This window comes from Gouania willdenowi, chromosome 14 (genome assembly GCF_900634775.1).
Source record: "Gouania willdenowi chromosome 14, fGouWil2.1, whole genome shotgun sequence".
In the NCBI taxonomy this organism is placed as follows: domain Eukaryota; kingdom Metazoa; phylum Chordata; class Actinopteri; order Blenniiformes; family Gobiesocidae; genus Gouania; species Gouania willdenowi.
Genome location: NC_041057.1, coordinates 3,849,121 through 3,872,180, shown reverse-complemented (window position 1 = coordinate 3,872,180; position 23,060 = coordinate 3,849,121). Strand labels below are relative to the sequence as shown.

At 38.7% G+C, this 23,060-nt stretch overlaps 1 protein-coding gene across 1 annotated transcript; it reads right to left on the bottom strand.

The window, feature by feature from the left end:
- Positions 1-613: 613 nt before the first annotated feature.
- arhgap31 (Rho GTPase activating protein 31) lies at positions 614-21,902 on the bottom strand. Its single transcript, XM_028467442.1, has 12 exons — positions 21,265-21,902; positions 14,204-14,306; positions 13,828-13,972; positions 11,747-11,829; positions 11,017-11,124; positions 9,856-9,998; positions 8,214-8,421; positions 8,024-8,145; positions 6,424-6,480; positions 5,698-6,324; positions 3,932-4,080; positions 614-2,794 (listed from the first exon to the last, which is right to left on the bottom strand). The coding sequence occupies exons 1-12, from the start codon at positions 21,362-21,364 to the stop codon at positions 1,058-1,060; spliced, it is 3,582 nt and encodes a 1,193-aa protein (XP_028323243.1). The 5' UTR covers positions 21,365-21,902; the 3' UTR covers positions 614-1,057.
- Between the last annotated feature and the right edge of the window lie 1,158 nt (positions 21,903-23,060).

The window sequence follows — 23,060 nt, the reverse complement described above, 5'->3', positions numbered from 1 at the left end:
TTTCCCAAATAGTTGGTGAAGAAATATTCTGGGGGTTGAATTAAAGAGAAAAAAATAATGTTTGTTTTCATATAAAATGTCATTTTTATACGCTTGGATTTATGAAGTGGCCATAAAAGCTCACAGGTTAGTAAAACTAAAATAAAACAAATATCTTAACTGTAGGTTAAAGAAATACTGATGACATATTTCAACAATGTGCCCTGTTTTGTTTCTCCAGCAGCACCCTGTGACCCTCATCATTAATAAGTATAGTATAAAATAAAATAAAAAAAAACCCTGAAGTTGATTATTTTTCTTACCAATTAATGACGAGTTTATTGAAAAGCTAAGTTTGTTTAATGGGGATTTATTTTGATGTCTTTACAGTTGTATTTCCTTACAAAAAGGGGGGATACTCTACAACAGGAATGGGCAACTTTTATCACAACAGGGGCCACAAAAATGTGATTTTCTTATCCAAGGGTCACATTATCAACATTCATGTGAGCATTTGGAATAATGACCAATCTGAGCATTAACTTTCTTTTTTTGTGTGTGTTTTTTGTCTCATTTTTGTATGCTTTACAAAGTCATTTTGTAAATTTTTGTCGTTTTTATATATATTTTCTGTCACTTTTTTTTATTTATATTGTCATTTTTTTATTTTTCTGTCATTTTGTAGGTGCCTTATGTATTTCTGGAGTCATTTTCTGTATTTTTTAGTCGTTTTGTATTTTTCAGCCAATTTGGGGGCCGAGGGCAGCCTGTGGCCTGCCAGTTGCCCATGTCTGCTCTACAACTATATATATATATGGAGTTTACTGCCGCAGTAAATGTAAATGTGAACGACTGCAGTCAAACCCTCATTTTAAATGAAAAAGTGAACAATGAGGCCACATACATGCAAACACACACACACACACACATCATGGCTTCCCAATGCTTCTATTCGTCAGATTTCAAGTACTTCAAACATCTTTTACTTCCAATAAGTTTAAACTCCATCTTTCTCTCACTTTTCTAAATCATTTCCAGTTTGTCGTTATTAATTTAAGTTACAAACACTCTCCTCCTCTCATTCAATCTGCCTTTGGCTCCTGCTGTCAAAGATCATGGATCTCCTCTGTGGCTGGTAGAAGCAGCTGGTGGACGTCTCCAGTCGCTGGCCGCTCTTTGGAATGGTCATTTTGTTTTGCAATGCCACGCCCTCCACCGTCTCCCTGGAGAAGACGTTCCCCGTTGTCGAGTCGTCCAGGCCTTTGATGGAGGACAGGAACTTCCCATCGTCGTTGGACGTGGGATAATCCATGATGGGGAACGGTGGGCTGAACAGGATGAGACTCTGAGGTCTCTGTCTGTTCCTAAAGGAGGGTCTCTGCAGGACGTTGGTTCTGTTGGCTCGGGGACAGTCTACGAACACCTCCAGGCTGGGGGCGTGTCTCCTGGTTACGACGGGCACGTCTGAAGTGGTGTTGGACTTCAGTTTCTCAGGACTTAGGTGTTTTTGGTGTTTTGGCTCCTTGTTCTCCAGCTCCTCCTTCAGCTTGGACACGGAGGGAGGAGAGGCCGAGTTGCTTTTCTCCGCGATCATTTTGGGTCTTTCCGTCTCCGGTTCCTTCGCTGTGAGGTGAGGTATCTGACTGTACTGCACCTTGGGAGGGACTACGGGCACGGCTTTGGCCTGGCATGTTTTGATCATGAAGGCCGTGCGCACCGACGCTACGCTGACCGGGGCTGAGTTTCGTCGAAGCGGCGCCTGGCAGTCGCTGAGGAACAGCTCCAGGTCCGAGTGAAGCCCGTTGTTCCCGGCTTCGGGACAGGCCGTCTTTTCTCTTCTGCGGCTTTGCTGGTTGGAAATGTCTCGGATGCATCGATGGCTGGTGTCTAAGTTGAGGGAGAAGGGCCTGTGCTTTGAGACGCTGCTCTCCTCTCGCTCTGTGATCGCCGTCTCATGAGACATTTGTCTGTGGAACCTCTGAGACGAAGCCTTTGTGGAGCCGATCTTTCCTGATGCTTGGTGGATCCATTGAGGCTCTGCTTTGGCGACGCTTTCTGACGAGTTCTGCCGTTTGACGTCCAGGCTCGACGTGGCGTCTCCTTGTAAACCCAAGTTAGAGAAATGGTTAAACATCTGCTCTACATCTGGTGAGTGCAGTGGGCTGGTGACCCACTGCTTGGTGGAGTTCAGATCCTCCCAGTCCTCGACTAAGTCCAGCTCCTCGGAGTTCCTCCCACACCCTTCGTCCTCCTCGAGCTTGGGTAGCTCCAAGGTGTTTCGTTTCTCTTCCAAACACACCGACAGACGCTGGATAGACTCCAACTCGGCGATTCTGCTTCTCAACGCTTCGTCTTTAGGGACCTCGTGAGGAATCTTAGGTTCCAGAGATGTCTGGACTGGATTTTCTGTTCCAGAAAAGGTTGGAACCACTGGATCATCTTCTTTGGATAGAAGACTCGTACTTTTCTTCAGGGGTAAAACATTCAGATCCAGTTTCTTCTCTAATTCTACAGTAGACATGATGACAGAAACACCTTCAGAGCTTTTGTTTAGAGAAGATAAAATGTCTGATTCTGACGGTTGTCTCTTCTTGGAACCACACCCACTGCATACCACTGCACCGTTGGAAGGTGGCTCACGGCACAACAGAGTAAGAGACGGAGAGCTTCGGCTCCTCTTAGACTTCACGTCCATGGTTAACCTCGAGCCTGGATTAAAAGAGTTCAAGGTGAAGACGCTCTTAAATGTTTCGTTCAGCATGTCAACCTCAGGCTCAGTGATCTGCAGCTTCTCGCAGGCAGACCATCCCCATTTCTGAAAAATAACAAAAAGGGAAACATTAGTGAAAGTCATGATGCTACGTAACTTTTTATGACGACGCAAAGTATAACTTTGTCCCAGGAATTGCATTTCTTTGTATAGATAAACCAAAGAGCGCTCACAATCAGTTCCACTTTTAGTAGCAGTTATACAGCCTTGTATTGCCTTTATGGGATGATCTGACGTGTTTGTGACCCAAGGCAATGCAGCGGTCGGACTAAACAATGGATTATCATCTTAAATGGACTCTTTCTGTGGTCAGAATGGGCCTCTTATACCACAGCGGGGGCCAAAAAAAATATGATTCTCTGATCCGAGGACCAAATGATCAACATTCATGTCAGCATTTAAAATAATGACTAATCTGAGCATTAACGTGTTTTTGACGTCACTGTGTTTTTGTTGTTGTTGTAGGTTTGTTGTTTTTCTTTGTGTATTTTTCTTGATTTTGTGTATTTTTGTTTTTAGTTAGTCTTTTTTAGAGTCATTTTGTGTAGTTTTTCCATCTCATTTGTGTATGCTTTTCAAGACGTTTTGTGTATTTGTCGTTTATATATTCTATATTTTTGTTCTCATTTTGTGTATGTACTGTATGTTCTTGTTTTCTTTTCTTTCCATTTGTGCGGAGTCATTTTCTGTATTTTTGTTGTCATTTTGTGTATTTTTGTAGTCATTTGGGGATTGTTTTGGGTGTTTGTTATTACTTTATGTGTTATTGTTGCCATTGTTTGTATTTCTCTGTCATTTTCTCTATTTCTGTTTTCTTGTGTAAATTTGTTGTCATTTTGTGTGCCTTGGGAGTCATTTTGTATATGTTTTGTTTCATTTTGCTGTTGTTTTATTGAGTTATTCTGTGTATTATGCAGGTCTTCGTATTCCTTCCAAACTTCTTGAATTTAATTTTTTGTGGGATTTCTATTAGAATTTATAATTATCTGAAAAGTTAAAAAAAAAAAAAAACCAGGCAACAATTAATGACATTTCATTCAAAGCTGAATTCTGAGACCTGCAGTAAACATTTGTGTATATTGTCCCCACATACCCTCAGCATATTGTATTGCATAAATACAATTCTTAACTGCACATAAGGCGTATTCTAGCCTTTGCTAAATCCAATGAAGAAACATTTACCAGTTGAGTGTCGTTGATGTTGCTTTGCAGTTCTTTCCCAGAAGATGGAGCTGAATCTTTGCTTTCTTTGGCCTGAGGAAGCAACAGCGGCTCCGGCTCAGACGTGGCCTTGCTTCTGTGACCTTTGTGAAACTCTTCTTTGCTTGTTTCTGAGGAGAAAAGTGACATATTTTCATTAAAAAAAAATCAGCATGATGGTTATATTAAACGCATTCCATGTCATTTCAACGAATGGCCCACGCACTTCTGTCTGAAACAATTCTGAAATTTATACCATCACTAAAGCTGAGTGGAAAAATCGATTTAATCGATCTTGAATTGATTTCATTGAAATTTTCCAAAATCAATTTATAGGTGCTGAAATCGATAGTTAACCCCAGCAGTCTGACGCTATAGTATAGCGTTAGCAAAGTCGACTACTGCACCTGCTCAACGCCAGAGTGCATTCAATTCAATGCAAACATGACAGATGAAGCTCACCTAGGGGTGTAAAAAAAAAAATCGATTTGGCCATGCAGGTATATAGTAATATTTCACCATCGTATTGATTCAAAAAAGGTCCAAAATATATATTTTTTAAATCCTATTTTTTAAAGAAAAAAAACAATAAAATCTGCATAGCACGTAAACTCCCGGTCACTAGGTGTCAGTGAACGCACCATCAGACCTTGTTAAACTACATTACTGCTCAATGCATTTTAGCTTTATTTTTTATCAAACATACTGGGCACTTTGATACATGTACAGTATGTGGTTACTTTTTTTTATTAAAGAATTTAAGAACTTAGCAGAATCAGAATCTGTTGTAGAAGCAAAAGTTTAACTTTTTTTAAAAAAAAATGTAATGCGACAGTTTGATAAAAACATACCACCTTGTTTTATTATATTTTTGTGCTTAAATTACAGTTAGTTACCATTTACTTGTTCTTGCAAGTTTAAAAAAATGAAATAATTTGTTATTTCACGGCATTTTATACTTGTAAATGTGACATTTGTAACTATTGATATTGCGGTACATATCATCGTATTGTTTAGTATCGGGATATATTGTATTGTGACATACAAATCGTGCATCGTATCGTCAGATTCATGGCAATGTACACTCCTAAAGCCAGCCTAACTTAAATCAGAAGTTTAGAACCATCTTATAAATATCTAAGTCAAATTTAAAAGAAGAACACTGAATGAAAATCATATCATGATTAATTGATTCAAAACCTTATTAATCAAAATCTAATCCATTAAGTAAATAGTCCATGGTACACAGCTCTAAACATTACTCTAATAAAAATGATGAAATCACATGAAGAATAATAGTTTTATTTCCCAAAAAAAGAGTAATCTTGACACTACATTAAAACAGAAATCAGATGTTTCTTACATTCCCACATGCAGTTATGAGCCAATGAAAAGAGTAAAAAAAAAGGGTTTTTTTTTGGATTTCCAGAGCGTGTCACCCAAGAACCAATGCACATCTGTGACTAATCATTAGTGATGTGAACAGTCTATGTTCATAGCTCTAAGCTGATTAAATTACAGGGAGCTGAGACATATGTTAAGTAGTTTACTGAAGACCCAAACATGTTCCAGACCCAAACACAGAAACTTTTTTTCCAAATTTGAGGAGCTGGCATGTCCCCCAGATAGGATGTGGAGTAGATACTGTATGTGTGTATATGCTGAGAGAGTAGGTGGAGCTGTATTACTATACTTGCCCAGCCCTAGTTGAAAGCACATGGAATGACCCGTAAGTGTGACATCCTCACCCTGCAGGGTCGCCCTCAGGGTCAGATCATCGCCGTCTTTCCTCTCTGCTGCTTCCTGCTTCTTGGCTTCCGTCTGAGGGAAGGTGCTGCCTTGTTCTGCGCTCTCCTTGGGGGGCCTCAGAGTCGCAGCTTTGTCCTTGGCGAGGGCCCCGCATGGCGTGCTGTTGGAGCTGATGACGGCCGATACCCGTAAAGGCACCGACACGGCGAAAGGCTCTGATATGTTGACGGCTCGTCGCTGATGCCTCGGCGACGACTCCAGTGGGAAGAAGCTTCCTGGAAAAGACGGCCTGGAGGAGCTGTTGTGGGAGGAGCCTGAGTAGAGCATCCTCCTGTTTTTTGGCGAGGTGGGTTTGTAGCCGCCGTCGTCATCGCCTTTGAACACCTTGAGCTGCTCTGGCAACGATTTACGAGGCGGAGCAGAATCTCCCGGCGCTCCCGTTTGGTTGATACCTGAGCTCCAGGCACATGTTGCCCCCCCGGGTTTGATGGATTTAATCTCCCAGTTCTGTTCGTGTTCTCCCAGGTCAAAGAGGGAGTCGGATCCAAGAGTTCTGGATTTCACATCTGGAGTAAAAATGCTGCTGCATCCACTAGACGGGCCTTTGTTTACTGTTCTGTCATCGTCTGTGAAGAAAAAATGACATCAGACAGTGAGATATATGGATCTTATTTAAACTCTAGATGAAAATAACTCAAGTTAGGAATAAAAATGATTAAATGCACCTGTCGGTAAGGAGCACAAGGACTCCATGCTTCTGGACGGGCGAAGAGACGCTTTTTCTGTTTTTTTTAAAAGAGTAGAGTATTTTTATTGATCCCGTAGTGAGAAAATGTACTGTCATGACAGCTCACATCAGATAAAGTACAATAAGAAAGACATCAGAAGGCAACACAAAAAACACAAAATAAACCCCTAAAAATAGTGCAATGAACATAAAAAACAATACAATAATATAGAAATAGAATCAAGAAGGCCTGCAATTCGCTATTTTACCTCTTTTTAAGGTTTTTTAAAAAAATTAATAAATTAATTTTTTATTTCATTTTTTATTTTATTCAATTTATTTATTCATTTTCTGTATATTCTTTCCTATCTATGATCACTTACTTTTTTAGTGATTTTATTTTATTATTATTATTTTAATTATTATTATTGTTTTTCTTTCTTTTTGCCGATAATCTTGTATGGTTGAGGGTAGGAGAGAGGGAGGGGTTTCGTGAATTCTTGTTGTTCGTTGTTGTTTATTCTATTAATGAAAAATTCAATAAACAAATTGTGGAAATAGAAAAACAAAATATAAAAAGTATAAAGAATATAGATATATCCATATTTGCAGGTGGGGGCAAGGGGAGACATTTACATAAAAAGCAGAAAAGATTGCAATATTATTTCAATAAAAGACAACTTAGTACAATATGTTCCATAATTACAGGATCCATATTATTTTCCACTTTTAAACTCATTTAACTTGTAAAAAATAATCAAATCATGTGTAAATAAATGATCTAAGCCAGTGGTTCCCAAACCTTTTCCGCTGAGCTCCCCTTTGAAGAATGAAAAACTCTTAATAATGCCCATCACGATAAAAAATAAAAAGTCAAGGTTCCTACAGCTTTAGTCAAATTAAATTCAAGACTTTTTAAGACTTTTTTATTGCCATTTGAAATTAAATTTAAGACCAACTCCACAGAAAACATAATTGGGGTGAAAACACCGCCACATCAATCACATAATGTTAGGGTTATAGTGGGTAAAAGTTGGTTTTCTAGTGTCTAGCGCAGACGTGCAACTGGCGCCCCCTAAAGTAAACACACAAATGTACAGTAAAATACACAAAAAAAATTTCGTTGCTTACACATTTAACAAAAAAAAACTATGAATGTTACCATTTATTTTGAAATGTGAGAGTAATTACAATCATAAAATCATTCTTATGATGTGTTCAAATTTAAGAGTTTTGAAACATTGATTGAAGACATTTTAAGGACAATTAAGGCCTTATTTTTAGATTCATGAATTTAATGCCTTTTAAGACTTTTTAAGGATCCACGGGAATCCTGAGTGTTTGACTATTATTGTACATACATATTTAAAAACAGTAATGCAGCTTTTTATTAATCAAATGCAAAGAAAAAAACATTAATTTTTCATGCGCTAATGACGCCTTGCCCCCCAGTTTGGGAACCACTGGCCTAATCAAAGAGTTTCTTTGCCCATTGACAATAAAGATGATAAAAATGTGAAAAAACACAAGAAGTCCTTTGATCTTTTCATTAAATGATGTCAGCCGTGCACTTGTCTTGTCATCACACATTTCTTTACCTGCTGTTCCCTGTGCTCTTATGAACACGCTGCCGTTCCGGCTCAGTTTTCCCTTTGAATCCACAGACTTTCCCAGATTAAAGATAGACTTCCATTTCTTTGATTTCCCTGACAACTTTCTCCTGAACGACAGAAGACATTTTTCAGGTGAAAACACTTTGAATCAAGATCTTTCTGAAGGTGAACTCACTTGCTGTCCGATATGTCGATGACGGTGTGATAGAGCGTGGCAGTGCTGGTGTTCGGCAGGCTGTTCTCCCGCTGACGTTCCCTATGCACCGGATGGTTGGGACTTAAGGATCGAGCCTGGGCTTCCTCCAGGCTCATCAGTTTCATCGGCACGCTCTGTGCGCTGAGGGGAAGTGTGGCGTACTTCTCCCCACACGTCGTGTTCACACCTGGAGAAGTTTAACTGCTTAAAGGTACAGTATTATGCTATTTTTTACACATCTCCATTTGTTCTAAGAACCCCAACAATAGAGTATTTGAGGTTTATTTTCCCAAACTCGCCTGTTTTCTGGAGTTTTAGCCTCTTTCCCCACTGTTTTGTCCGACCGCTGCATCACATTGGGTCACAAACAGGTCGGATCATCCCATAATAGCGATACAAGGCGGCATAAAGGTGCGTTCACACCGAACGCGACTGAAGCGATTAGATTACATTCAAAATCAATATACATTACACAATCTCAAGCGACACGACTTGCGCAATTTCGGCGACTAGGTCCTGCGTGACCTAATTGCTCAAAGCAGAAAAATTTTAACTTTAACTTTTCCCCCGGCCGTCGCTGTCAGTCGAGCAGTGGCAGCGGCCCCTCCCTCCCACTGCAGCCGTCTCACTGTACACTTCCTCATCTTACCGGAGCAAAATTAAAGCGTTAAACCCCTTGAATAAGACTACATTCTGAGTGAACTCATCATATAGTAACTCCGTAAGTTGATAATTTAAACCGTATAATAAGTGCTGTAAACGTTCGACCGAAGAAGAAGTTATCAGCTCTCTCGCTCCCTCTGGAGCCGGTGACACGCTGGTCATCACGTCACTGGAGTGATAAAGTGATTGGGCGACCAAAAAGCACCACTATGTCCAAGTGACTCATTGAAGGGACTGCAGTCGCTACAGTGGGGTTCGGTGTGAACGTACCTTAACGGCTACTAAATTTGAGATTGAGAGCGCTCGCTCTGCGCCGCAGGGAAGTAAACTCTCAACTATCAGCTGAGTCAGCTGTTTCAAACACTCACATGAGAGCTGGTACGTCAATTTCTTGTCATCCTCACCACTTCTGACCACAGGAATAGTCCATTTAAGATGATAGTCCATTGTTTTGTCCTACCGCTGCATCGCATTGGTTCACAAACATGTCAGATCATCCCATAAAGGCGATACAAGGTGGTATAACAGCTACTAAAAGTGGAACTGATTATCAGCGCTCTTCGGTTTACCTATATACTGAACGTAAATATATTAACTGTGATATCAACCTGCCTTCGCTGTTGGTTTTACCTGTGAGGTAATTTACGAGGGAGGAGCTCACATTCTTATGTAGGGTAGGAGGAGCCAGGATTGTCAGGAGGAGGAGTTTCCACCTTCTGAAGTAATATTGGGGGAAAAATCCAACTGGCCCATTTGGAGCTGACTTTTTACAAAATGTGGAATAACAAGGGAGGGAGGAAACAGAACTTTTTACACTTTGGCCCTCTGAATGAGGCTAAAGGAAATTATATCACTGTAGCAAAACCGTTATAAAGTGATTTTTTCATAATACTGCGACTTTAAGTCAAAGATAGCAGTGAAACAATTAGCGTTTAGCACATCTGTGACAGTGACGCACCTTCTTTAGGTTTAACTTGTGCGACGTCCCCGTTGAAGATCTGCTCCGTGTGGTTTAGAATGAACTCAACGACTGACTGCTGTATCCGAACCTCCTGGAACGCCATGTCGCCGTTACCGGACGACGTCTCGATGTCTTTTGATCTGTGGAAGCAGACTTTAAAAATAAATCATCTTCCCTTTCGAGCCTATAGGAGGAGAATATGTTTAATTTTTTTATTAAGGATCCCCATTAGCTGGTACCGTAGTAACCAGCTCTTCTTACTGGGGTCCACAAAGACAACAATAAAATACAAATACAGAACAATCACATTAAAGTTGATATTTCAAATTACAAATACAAATAATAATATACCCAATAAAAAAATGAAGACACAAATTTAATAATCTTCCTGAATAAGATAAAAAATCGATAAAAATCAGAACCACTCAACGTACGTATTCCTGTCCGTAGATAGTAATGCAGACTATTCCAAATAGTTGTTACTCTGTAAATAAACTTGTTTTTGGGTGAAGCACTTTCAGCTGACCTTTGCTAGACCGTAAAAAATGACAGAAAAATATGTCATTGCAACATTTCAGGAAAATACAGTAAAACACAAGAGAAAAACACACAAAACTACTACAAAAACGATAACAGAAATACACAAAATTACTCAGAAAAAATTGTACAAAATTATAGAAAAAGACAACAAAAGTACACCAAAAAGACAATAAAAACACGAAAAATAACTCCACAAACCGACAGCACGAACACGCAAAATGACATCAGAAATACACAAAAATGACTCAAAAGAATGCAAAATGACAACACAAATACACAATATGACTCCAAAAAACATATATTTTACAGTAGAAACACACAAAAGGACAACAGAAATGCACAAAACGCCTCACAATAAGCAAGACAACAACAAAAAAACACAGAATGAGATAAACACACAAAATTACGATAAAAACTCTTTGTTCTTCCCTGTATTAATGCTCAAATCGCTCATTATTTCAAATGCTGACATGAATGTTGATCATGTGACCTTCCGCTGATGGTGTAGAACAGCCTAACACCAAACATAAAGCCTTATTTATCGGCAGTTTTCTAAACTCACTTTTGGTGGCAGACGCTTAAACCACAGAACAATAATGTATATGAATGTGAACCCACCTTAACAGATTAGGAGCCCACACCAGGGCCAGGTTACGGGTATGCATGTTGGTCTGGGAGCTAAAGGTGGCGAGGTAGGCCAAGTGTTTAGTCAGGTACTCCAGTGTCCTGGGAACAGGTAATACTGTCAGATCATGTGATGGATTACTGTCAAATACACTGCAAAAAAGAAATGTCAAGGAAGTAAAAAAAAAGCCTTATATCAAGTAAATAAATTATTCTTATCAAGTATACTAATGGCTCAGAAAAATAATCATTAAGTAAATAATTTAAGAAAACATCACTAACTTTTTATAGATTAGATTTACCAGTTTATTATAAGATAAAATGAACAGGAAACAATTTTAAGAGTCAAATCACTTTGAACAAATTCTAATATTAAGAATGGGTTTGTTGAGGTTTTTTTCTTTTTCTCTTAGGAATTCTATATTTTGACAGCGTTTTGAGATGACAATTGTTGTAATTTGCGCTTGAACTGAATTGTAAGGAAATTTTGTGGATGTATGTGTGCATATATAACAATTATTCTCTTTAAAAACATTGACAGATTTTAAGAATTTGTCACTCATTTTTAAGCCCAATTTTAGTCTTTAGGGGCCAAGAAATGTGACCATGTTTTAAAGATTCAAGCTTTTTTTTTTTTTTCTTTTGCTTGATACAAGCTAATTTGATTGAATTTAGGATTGTTTTTGCAGTGCAGCTTCTGAGATGCATCCATGTGGTGTTTCACCTGAAGTGAGGGACTGGCAGCTCTTTAATGACCTTCTGAATGTGTAAAAGTCTCTCATGGTCTCCCTGGACTAAAACAGCCTCCTGCACACAAAAGAAGTCAAAAGATAAACAACTGACGTGACTGAGGACTAAAAAAACAGCACGACGTGTAACAAAACAGATAAGAGATTTAAAAAACAAGCAGATGTTTCACATTCAAAACCACAGCTTGAAGTCAGATGTACGCTAAGTGGAAACAGCATGTCATCATGAAAGAAAACTCCAATCTTTACCTAAAAAAACAATGTTTTTTCAACAGAGAAACATCCACGTATGGGGCAGAACTTTCCTTCTTCACATTTCACAGCACAGACCTGTAGTTTAAGTTTGGAAAAAAAAGATTCTGTTTGGCTGCTAAAGTACGCAAACGTCTCGTCAACAAACACACAATGTCAGACACGGGCACAAATCTACGTCACTGGGAATAGTTTGGTTTCTGGGATGGTTTTTGCTCCGCCAGCTTTTGATTAAAAAAAAATGTCAGCATTTTCAATTCAAATTTAAGACAAAGGTGGTGTGTAATTTGTGTGAAAACCTAAAAATTGTATTAAATATTCAGTACTATTATTGTAATACTCTTTACTGGTGTTTATTTATACAGTACATTTGTTTGTTTGTCTTTTAGCAGAATTACCTCAAAATGACTAAACAGATTTTATTAGAATTATAACCAAAGATAGACCTTAACATGGCTGTCCAAGCGATCAGTTTTGGCCCGCTGCCCAAATCTGAAACTTTTTTTTTCTTAAATATTTTTTAAAATATTAAAAATAGCAAATACAGTACAGTGATTTATAAGAAAAAAGTCTAAAGCTTACTGTAAAGCTTCTTTGAGTTTTCTTTGAAATTCGTTATATACAACACATTTATTATTATTATTACTATTACTATTCAAGCTGAGGTACAATTACATTATTTTCCAGAGTTTTTAAAGATTTTTCAGGTCAGGGAAAATGTAGTGTTTGATCGTATGGATGGGGTATGTTGTGTCCCATTTTGTTGAATTTGTATTTCACTAAATATCTTTGAAGACATTAAGATGTTTTATAGTTTTATGCCATGAAACACAATAACTCAAAACTTTAAGTGGTTTTTTTGCACAGTTATGTTATTGGAATATTTCATTTCATGCACTGGAACATGAATCTTCAGTTTTGGCCCCTGGCCCTCAACTGTAATTAACTTTTATGCCCTTCAATGAAAAGAATTTGCGCACCCCTGCTATGGAAGTTTCTGTTACATTTCAGAATCTGCATCAATCAATATTCTGATTGTGGATCAGTTTCAAAAATCCCTATCTCTGAATTTTTTTTTTAAATGTACGTCTCAGTTTGAAATTGGCCAAACTTTAGGTTGGTTTCCCAATTACAGAATTCCCACACTTTTTTCACAATGATTTTTCAAAACTTTTCCAAAATATTTTACCAGATTTCCAGGACTTAGTTCCAAAGTTCTAAGATCTTTTTTTTTTTTTTTTTGCATATGCATTTCCTGGTTTTTAGCGTACGCCAGCTGAAGTGATCACAATTTTATAAAATGAGGCGGAGAATTTGCGTGAATTTGTGAGATCTCTTGATTCCCGCTCAATTATGCATCACTTTCACTTTGAGATAATACTTAACATCTTTGGGGTTTGACATATTTGAAACATTAAAATAAAATAGGTTATATTTCCATAATATATTCCGTAACTTTTCCAGGAATTTCATGACCGTGCCACCAAATTTCATCCATCATCCGGATTGCACATTTCATCATCATTTTTCTAAAAAAAAAAAAAAAAATGGCTGCGTCCATACAATGTGACCTACTGTATGGTTATCAATGGGGATAAAAATGTCTTCCAGGCCTTTAAAGTGTGAATAATCATGGTACCATGATCAGGAGTATTGATCCAGATAACTGACAATATCTGACGAACAAGAGATTTGGAGCTTGGTGAAGGTTTGAGCTCTGTGAGCGCTTTTGTTAAAGCATTATCATTAATAATCTTTATTATATATTCATTTATTACCTTCTCCAAACTTCAGATGTACTCACTGTGAATTTACTGTACAGCTCATATGTGAGCAGAGGATTGGGAAGCTCCCTGAAGTACAGCTTACACAAGGAACCCACACAGTGGATGTCCTGGAGGTACACTTCCTTTGTGAGGTCAGGGCAAGCCTCGGAGCAGAATTCCTGCCTACTCTCACACACAGACACACACACACACACACACACACATACACAGAGAGAGCTAGCTGAATGAATGGATTGTTCAGCAACTGCTGCAGCATGTGTTAGACTTTCCATGAAGCACATGTTGTTGTTGAAGAAAGCAGCAAGAAAGATGGTAAACAAGTGAATCATCCAGTTCAGGACATATTCAGACTTGATATGGTTATTTTATTTATTTAAGGCATTACAGACGTACCTGAGGCGCTGGATATTGGAGGTGACCCCTGATAGTCTGTAGATCCCGTCAACAATTCCATGTTTCTCAATGAACTCTGCACATTTCTTCAGGACCTGAGGGACTTTAATAGAGAAATGTGTTTCCTTTAAAGTTTTTCATTTCTTTAATGTGACTATAGCAATATTTGGAAAAACAGGAGGAAACGACTGTGAGGGGAACATCTCATTAGTAACAATGCTTGTAAAGTTAGCTTCACGCTACGCGTTGTGTTCCAACGCGGCTGTTTTTGGCTCCTTGGAGCCGGTGATTGTAGGTGGACTTTGACAGGAAGTTAAAAAATGGTTTGTTTGTTTCAGAGGAAAGTTGACACACCCAGTCCTTGTAATGGGTATTACTTACGACATTTCCTCTAATAGAAAATGGCTTTTGAAATGTGACCGGTGACCCACACCACTCTTTAAACGACGCGTTGGCTTCATGAGTTTAAAAGTCCAGTGTTTTGAATGTCGGCTCGAGACAGATTTTAAGAAATCAAACATATTGTTGGCACCAAATACCAAAACATTTGTGGAAAAAGGGGGGAAATCCCTGAAATCCATTGCTTTAATGAACATTTTAACCAAATGTGGGAGGTTTCTCTCAAAATCAAATGAAAAACAAAGGAAATGTTGATTTTAATACTGTTTTTTTCTGTGATAGTAGACACTGATGAACGTTTTCTAATGAAGAGTTACATAATATACATAATTTTAAATTGATACTCAGTGTGAAAAAGTGTTTTACTATCCAAAACCAAGACTTGCTTGAGACCAGAATGCACCAAGACCAAGAATTTTTGGGAGACAAGACCAAGACCGACACCATAAAAACCCATTTTAAAAACCATGACTTGGTTGGACAGTTGAGGAGAATTCTCCCTTTATTTTAGTTTAGTTTTCTTTTTAAATACATTTGACAGACAAAAACAAAGCGTCTGCAACTCTTTCAAAGCACAACATTTTTTCAATTAACTTCTTAAAACAAGTAAATCCTCGTACGTATTTAAAATCCACTGATAAGTGCAGAATTGATTTGAATATCTGAGAATAAGGTGTGTATTTATCAGGTGAATGAGGCCAAATATAAACGTTCACAGGTAGAAATAGCATGGCCTGATGTCCCAGCGTTTGCAGGAGTCGGATACATAAGGAACTGGAAAAGATTTCCAATTAGTGAGCTAACGCTAAATGTTTGAAGTCAAATGACAACATGAATTAATCTAGAATACAGTAGTTCCACATGCTTGTCCTTGTTAAAATATCATAAGGCAGAATGTTAATGGTTGATGAAGCGCTCACAACCAAAGAGAATGAGTTCACACGCGTTTCTCCAACAGATTGTGATACATTTTGTTCTGCTGTTCTGGATGCAAATTTCCCGCGCAGTTCTGCAGAACTCAACTTCAAATGACACTGGTGCGCGTTCTCAACGGCTTGGAGAGGCGTCCCACTACCGGAAATAAAGAAGAATGAGAAGAAAACGGCTTGGAGAGTGAAAGAAAACAAGCACAGTGGACTAAACTACTGCTTGGTTCCACAGAGGCATGTGGTCTTACAGTAAACAGTCACATGAACGGCAAGTAAATAAATAACTGTGTCACAGTTGGAGTTCGGATCAGGACGCATTTTCTCGTCCGAGTCCGACATATTTACGTTTGTTTTAGTGGTAAAAACTGATTTTATTAGCAAACCACTGTTAATGTCAACATCAGATCAGCGCACGGGTAACAAGCGAACGTCAAACATAAATGGGTGCAGTGCACGCAAGAGACCCACAGATCTATTTACATAATCCATGTTATTGTGCAGAAAAAAGAAATGTTTCAACAGTGTATCCCTTTCTCATTGTCCTCCTCTGCTCCATCATCCCTCCACTGTGAATCCTGTTCTCACTGGCCACGGTTACATGATGTTTTTTAATTCAGAATTATTTATTTCGATTTAAATCATTCAGAATTAAAGTGTTCTGCTTCGTGTTTACATGGAAATGGTCATTCCCGAACGAGGTTTACATGGAAAACCGGTTTATTCAGCTTTAGTTAATTCCGCTTTAGGTCTGGGGGTTGGGAAGGCTCTGATTGGACAGAGGGAGAACGTGATGTACCACGTCTATCAGGAAAAACACACAACAGACCTTTTATTGTCAGCTGTAACACTGAACACCACACATGAGAACTGTTTTCACCTTTATTTTGAAGTAGTTTTGAAGCAACAGCTCAACAATAACACACGGTTTCAGTTTGGACCGCGGAGCAGAAGGAGATTGAAACTAATCACCGGTAAAAAGCCCAGTAAACTCTGGAAAACAACCACCAGGAATAAATAGTTGCTCCCGGGTGAAGATAGTAGCTCTATCAACAGGTAAAATGATAAACTGATGATATTACAGCCTGTGAATGCATTTACTCCGCCTCTGGGTCCTAGTGCCAGCCTTCCGGTGAAGCCTGTTCTGTTTACCAAGGTCCATGTGTGTTTAACAAGTCCGTGTGAAAGTCTGCATGTTTATGCCTCCATCCATCCACACTTTCCATTATTTATTTATTATTAAATAGTCTAGGCTGGAGTCCGGGCCGCCGCCATCATTGATTATGTCGTCACCAGCGCGTCATTGCCGCAAGTCGTGCACGCGCTAAACAATATGAATTAACTTAAAGTGGCTTCAACCAAGTGAAGTGTTTACAAGAAAGAGGAATTATCTAATTCTGAAGTGAACGGAATAAACCAGCCACCTTTCATTTGGAATTAAATTAGCATTAGGAATTATGTGTTTACAAGGTCAGGTTAAAGAGGAATTAACTTTTATTCTGCTTTAAAGAGGAACTAAAGCTCCCATGTAAAGGTGGCCACTGTTTCAGTTTTCTGCATTCTTTAGGACTACAGCAGCTGCAGCAGGAAGAGAAGAACGCTGCGTGCAAACGATACCATGTGACCGAACACGATTACCAGTTCGAAACATCCGTCTGATGCCGACCCGCCCGGGGCTGTCGGGTCTGGTCAGGGTTTGGCCGGGTGTCCATCCTCTCGTCACAGTATCAGCTGTGCTGTGGTGCTCAACAGCTGATGCCCCTGTGGTGGATTGGCTGATGACTGCAGTAACACTGACCACCATGTGGTGTCACTGTGGAGTCTGCCCTATGATCCTTTAACACGTTAATGATCAAAGACAGTGATCTCTGATTTGAGAGAAGACCAAGACCGCCTAAATGTGGTCTCGAGACCGGTTTCCTGCGCTACAACACTAGTGTGAAAATTACACACTTAACAGTCCCACACTTAACGAGCTTAGTTGTGTTCAAGTCAAAATTGAATGTTAGTCTGTCTCTGATTGATTAATTCTTCGTCTCTACGTGCTTATTCCTTCTTATTTGTGTTGTGATTGTTGTGGTGTGTAATTTAGACACTCCAGTCAACCTAACAGTAACACGTGTTTTTTGTACTGTCAGAGGAAGCAGAACATGCAAACTCCAAACAGAACAACACTGAAGATCAATTATTCCATCGATTAATCGGATAATCAGATCAAATTTGCTTTTGCTTAATTAAAGCGAAAATTTGAATATTCAGCAGGAAATAAGATCAATCACTTAATCGTCTTCTGATCGAGAGGTTGAGTGTTCAATTCCCGACGTGTCCTTGGGCAAGACACTGAACCCTAGGTTGCTGCCAGCGGTCGACTGGCTCTGTTTTACTGGTGAGTGTGAACGAACTAATATTGTAACGCACTTTGTGAAGACTCTGGTGGCAATAAAAGCGTTTTACAAGTCAAGTACGTTTACTTTTTTACAAATATACCCAAAAAAATAACTAAATATATATAATTTGTTTCTTCATTTGTATTGTATTGGTTTAGGTTTTACTATATCATAATTTATACTTTCTGTTTTCCTCTCTTGATTTTTATTTTGGGAAAAAAGGTCATTTAAAAGATCAGGTAGACGCAGTGTAATGGTAAATGAGGTCATCTTTCTGTGCTGTTTTTTAAACGTTTATTTTATGTTCCTCTCGTCTAATGTTCGTCTGAAAACATACAATCAAAGTTTTGTAGATTGGTGTTCTTCAATGGTTCATGTGTGCAAGTGTTAGTGATTATTCTTCCAAAAATGAACTGGTGTTCTGCCCAAGGTGTGCTCTGCTGTACAAGATGGTCCACAGCCCAAACAGGATACGTGAGTATAGATCGAAGATGGACCAAACTCTGCTTTGGTAAATGATTGGCTTTGTATAAACTAAAATACATCAAAATGTTTTGGTGATTCCAGTTAAATGTTAAAAAATTATTCACTGAAAACATCTGACAGCATGTTTTATTAACAAACTGCTTTTTCTCTGAGTTTTTTTAATTAAACATTTAATTGCACGTCTGTGGTCAGATTTTGGAGAATAAACAACTCTGAGAAAATTTCCAAAATTATTTCGCCAAGTGTATTTTTTTTGCTCGACTTTACAGTCTTATTATTTCTTAGTATTTTTACATGATGTTAAACCTAAAATGTGCTGTTCAAAAACATATTCACTAAACTAATGAAGTTACAAAGTTGGGCATTGGCACGGCTTTAAAGGTTGTTTCTTAAATAAATGATGAAGTAAAAAAATAATATGACAGGGATTTTTCTTCTTTCATTAAAGCTGCTGGAACAATAACTTTGTTTTTTAAACACCAGATAAACACAGAGTCTTCAGTTAAAAGATGATTTACTGCTCGTAAGTTTGTTTTGAACTCCCCTATAAACACTATTATTGACATTGTGGGAAAAGTTTGGTGCATTGCATTGTGGGATGTGGAGTCCTGTAGATGGACGCACAGAAGTGTTTTTACTTCATTTTCACTCTGATTTATTGTGTTTTTTTTGCTAGAAAAGGAAGACAGTGATTGTCTTGACTCCATTTTGGTTCCAGTGATATCTCCTCACTCCACCAGACATTCCATTTTGGTCAGATTTGGATCTTCCCGTCTAAACCCCAAAATAAACACCGGCGATTGCTTTGCCACAACTTTCAATAAAAACTTCTGAAATGTGTCGGAAGTCACCGAGTTTTTGAGTGTGAACACACAAAAAAAAAAAATCACAATAAGAATGAAGTAATAATTTCAGTTATTTTGTCTTCTTTTTGAATAATATGTTAAAGTCTGCTTTGAAACATCAAAGCGACCAGCAGACGCCGCTGAGGAAGACTGGCAGTTGACAGTCAAAACATATCAGGAGATCAAAGTATATTTCCTGAAGAACAGTTGTCAGAATAAATAAAACTTTAACATAAGAATTAAGTAAAAACACTTTTATGCATCCATCTCCGGCAGTGTTTCTCATATGGGGGTACGTGTACCCCCGTGACGGCACTACAGGGGGTACTAGAGAGAGATATAGAGAGAGAGAGTGGAAAATGAACAACTGAAGTGTCAGTCTTGACACTTTAGTTGTCATCTCACCACAGGAAATGATACAAATTATAGAAATAAATCTGTTCAGGAGCCACTAAATCAGTGTTTTTCAACCTTGGGGTCCGGACCACATGTGGGGTCACCTGAAATTTTTGAAAAATGTAAATAGATTTTCATAAATGTAAATTTTAAACTATTGTTCTTTTTGTTTTCTTTATAAAAAGTAAAACAATCTGTATTTCTATACTTTCACTTTGTGAAATATAAATCTAGTTCCACTAAAATGCAGTAAAAAAAAAAAAAAAAAAAAATATATATATATATATATATATATATATATATATATATATATATATATATATATATATATATATCTGAGCTCAAACATGATGAAAAACTAATTCTAGAAAAAAAAATGTTTTTGGGGTCACCAGAAATTCTTGATATCAAAATGGGGTCACGATCCAAAAAAGATTGGGAACCACTGCACTTAATGTTTCTTTTCAGTTATTTACAAAATGAGATTCTTTAAAATGTGTTTAATCACTGGTTCATTCCTTCATTATGAACTATAGATGTTTTTAACTAGTTTTCTAAGCAAAATGTTGCAGTCGGACAAAGGGGGTACATGGGTTCAGAAATAAGGGAAAGGAGGAACTTGAGTCTAAAAAGTTTGAGAACCTCTGGTCTATGGGACTCCACGTCCCACAATGCAATGTGGGAAACTTCTTTAAAAATGTCAATAGTGTTTTTTACACTGGAGATGAAAACAAACTTTTGAGTGACAATTTCAATATTTTTTTGACCACATGTCTTTTAATTTATTATTTTAAAAATATATATATTTTCGCAAGCAACTTTAACCTTTTTTTTTAGATATTCTATATTTTCTATGTAAAAGTGATCAGAAAACTCATCCATTTATCCCAAAGAGAACGCATTTAACAGGTTGGTCCATGCTAACTAGCTAACTAGCATAACTTGATCCGGACATCAACTCCTGCTCACTACTTGCTTTGAGTCATTTTTTTTTATAAATAGACCAACAGTTTAAGAACAATATGTGTGCTGCGTGCATGACACAGGGATAGGGCTACATCCTCTACCTCCTCCTCCCTCACTTCCTGTCGCCCCGCCTTGCACTGTGCCCGCTCTAACAGGTCTTTGGTAAAGTTATCCTGAACACAGGAACTCAGACATTCATATGCACCTCCACATGTTCAAAGAAAAAGTAAAACATGTCAAAAAGTCCCATGAGACGACTTTCAGGACAGAATAAGGGAAGAAAAAGAGGGATTCTGGTCGTTCGTCAGAACCTGAACGCCTCACGGGATCAGCCGTATTCAACAGAGGAAACTGAGTAGAAAAAAGGGCGAGACCACACCCTAAATTACAGATGAACACTTAATCCAGCCAATGAATGGATGAATGAATGACTGTCATAACGGCCCCATCATGTGCAGAGTGATATTACATAAGTGAGCCTTTCAACCAGATTCCATTTAAAGTTTCTGATGTTACTCACAAAAACATGCTTTTAAAATAACAAAATGAATTAAAAATCTAAATCCTTGTTCTTTTAGGTTAAAATGGGTGATTGGTTGAGATTGTTTGGTTGAATACAGAGGAATGCTCCATGGATGTAAAGAAGAAGGTTTTACCATCTTGTCCCGAGTTCTGGAGAAGTTCTGTCAAGTCCCAGCCAAACGCATTCTCACTTCCCTTCTTTTTGGGCTTCTGCTTAGTCCCTTTATTCTTCATGTGGTTCCAGTTAGTCGTCCCGATGACCCAAACTGAGGATTTCTAGAGAGCACAGCGACTGCTCCATATGACCCCGAGAAAGGTCGGGTCTGCGGGTCAAAGTGAATTCCCAGCAAACGCTTTCCAAAAGTCTGCATCCGCTCCACGGTCGGAGTATGAAACCAAGTGACGTCACGGCTCGAGCTAAAATTCCTTTAACACTGTTGTTCCATTCTACACATGGGTAAAGAAAAGTTTGTCAGTTGAAGGACGTGGCGCTCGGCTGCTTATCTGTGGAGGATTTGCAGAAGCAGCGTTAAGGACCGCTCGGTTTCCTGTTGTTTTTTCACCCCCAGCCCGTCTCTCTCTCTCTCTCTCTATCTCCTCCTCTTTTCCTTCATTCCAGTCTCTCCTTTTCCCTGGTTCCTCTGCAGACGTCCCAAGCATCAGCAGACACTGCACTGACGCCCTCATGTGCAACACACTAAAACTTTCCCTCCAGTGTACACAGATGGAGTCGAGTGTTGTGATGTGGCAGAGATTTGATTCCAACGTTGGGATTATGTGAGAAGTGGGAAGTTGACTTACTTCCCTTTCTACGGCCTTTCTTTATTCACTTCTTTTTTTAAATTTCCTTTTCCATTTTTTCCAAACTCAGGGCAAGTGGGAAAGCCGCCCTCAGCCTTCCTGAATGCTCCCAATGTGTACAGTTTCCTGTGCAAAGATCGCGGGTTGGAAAATAAAAACAGACGCGTTTAGAAGGAAGAGGGAAGTGGGAGGCGACTAAAGCAGGGCCTGAAGGGCACAGATGGGAAATGGGGGGGTGGATGAGGGTGGAGGGGTGGTGTGACAAAGATGGACAACACATGGTTCTCGTTACAAACCGCTTTGCACCGTTTCATGTTTGAAAGTACATTATTCTCTTCATGGTTTTTAGTAAATATAATAAGATAAATATTAACGCATCATCACATTTATCCCCACACTGAAGTAATCTCAAAGCGCTTTACAGTATCAACTCATTCACACACTAATGGGACTGAGCTGCCATGCAAGGTGCTGGTCAACCATTGGGAGCAATTTAGGGTCCAGTGTCTTGCCCAAGGACACTTCGACACATAGACCAGTATAGACTGGGATTTAACCCCCAACCTCTTGCCCCCTCTACCACCTGACCCATGGAGTGCATCACTAACGCAGTGCATTTTTTGGAACACCACAGGTTAATTGGTTTAGATCCTTTTTCCACATCACCAACCAAAAATTTTAGCCATGTAGCTCAATGGCAGGTCTCCGAAAAATCACACATTCTATACCTCACCGTAATCCTAGAAAACTCAGCTAAAACTGTAGTAACAATAGTTACTTTACTGTCTCATGGGGCCAGCTTTGTCTTGTGAACATGTGAAATATAATTTAAAAAAATATTGCATTTTACAAGATGGGAAGGATGAATAGTGACGTTAGTTTAATACTTCACACGATGTGTGAAGGGTGGGGGGTGTTGGGGGCGGTGTTGGGGGCGGTGGCAGTGTGCACCGTGGGGCTCCCGTAAAGAGCACTCCAGAGAATAAGTTATTGACAAAAATCTTGGGGGAAATTTTGGCCAGTGGTACAAGGTTTTTGGGGGGATTCTTGGCTAAATTGAGACCAAATGGCATGTGGCCCTCGCTAATTTCTGACACTGCCCATATTTACATACGTCATTAATGGGAAT

What these genes read in the sequence shown, in the direction of transcription:
- arhgap31 (XM_028467442.1), bottom strand. Translation starts at nt 21,364, where the DNA reads ATGAAGAATAAAGGGACTAAGCAGAAGCCCAAAAAGAAGGGAAGTGAG. An exon ending in AGCTGTACAGTAAATTCACA is followed by an intron (nt 11,830 to 13,827) that starts GTGAGTACATCT and finishes TTTTGTGTGCAG; the next exon opens with GAGGCTGTTTTAGTCCAGGG. An exon ending in CTGCCAGTCCCTCACTTCAG is followed by an intron (nt 11,125 to 11,746) that starts GTGAAACACCAC and finishes ACCTGTTCCCAG; the next exon opens with GACACTGGAGTACCTGACTA.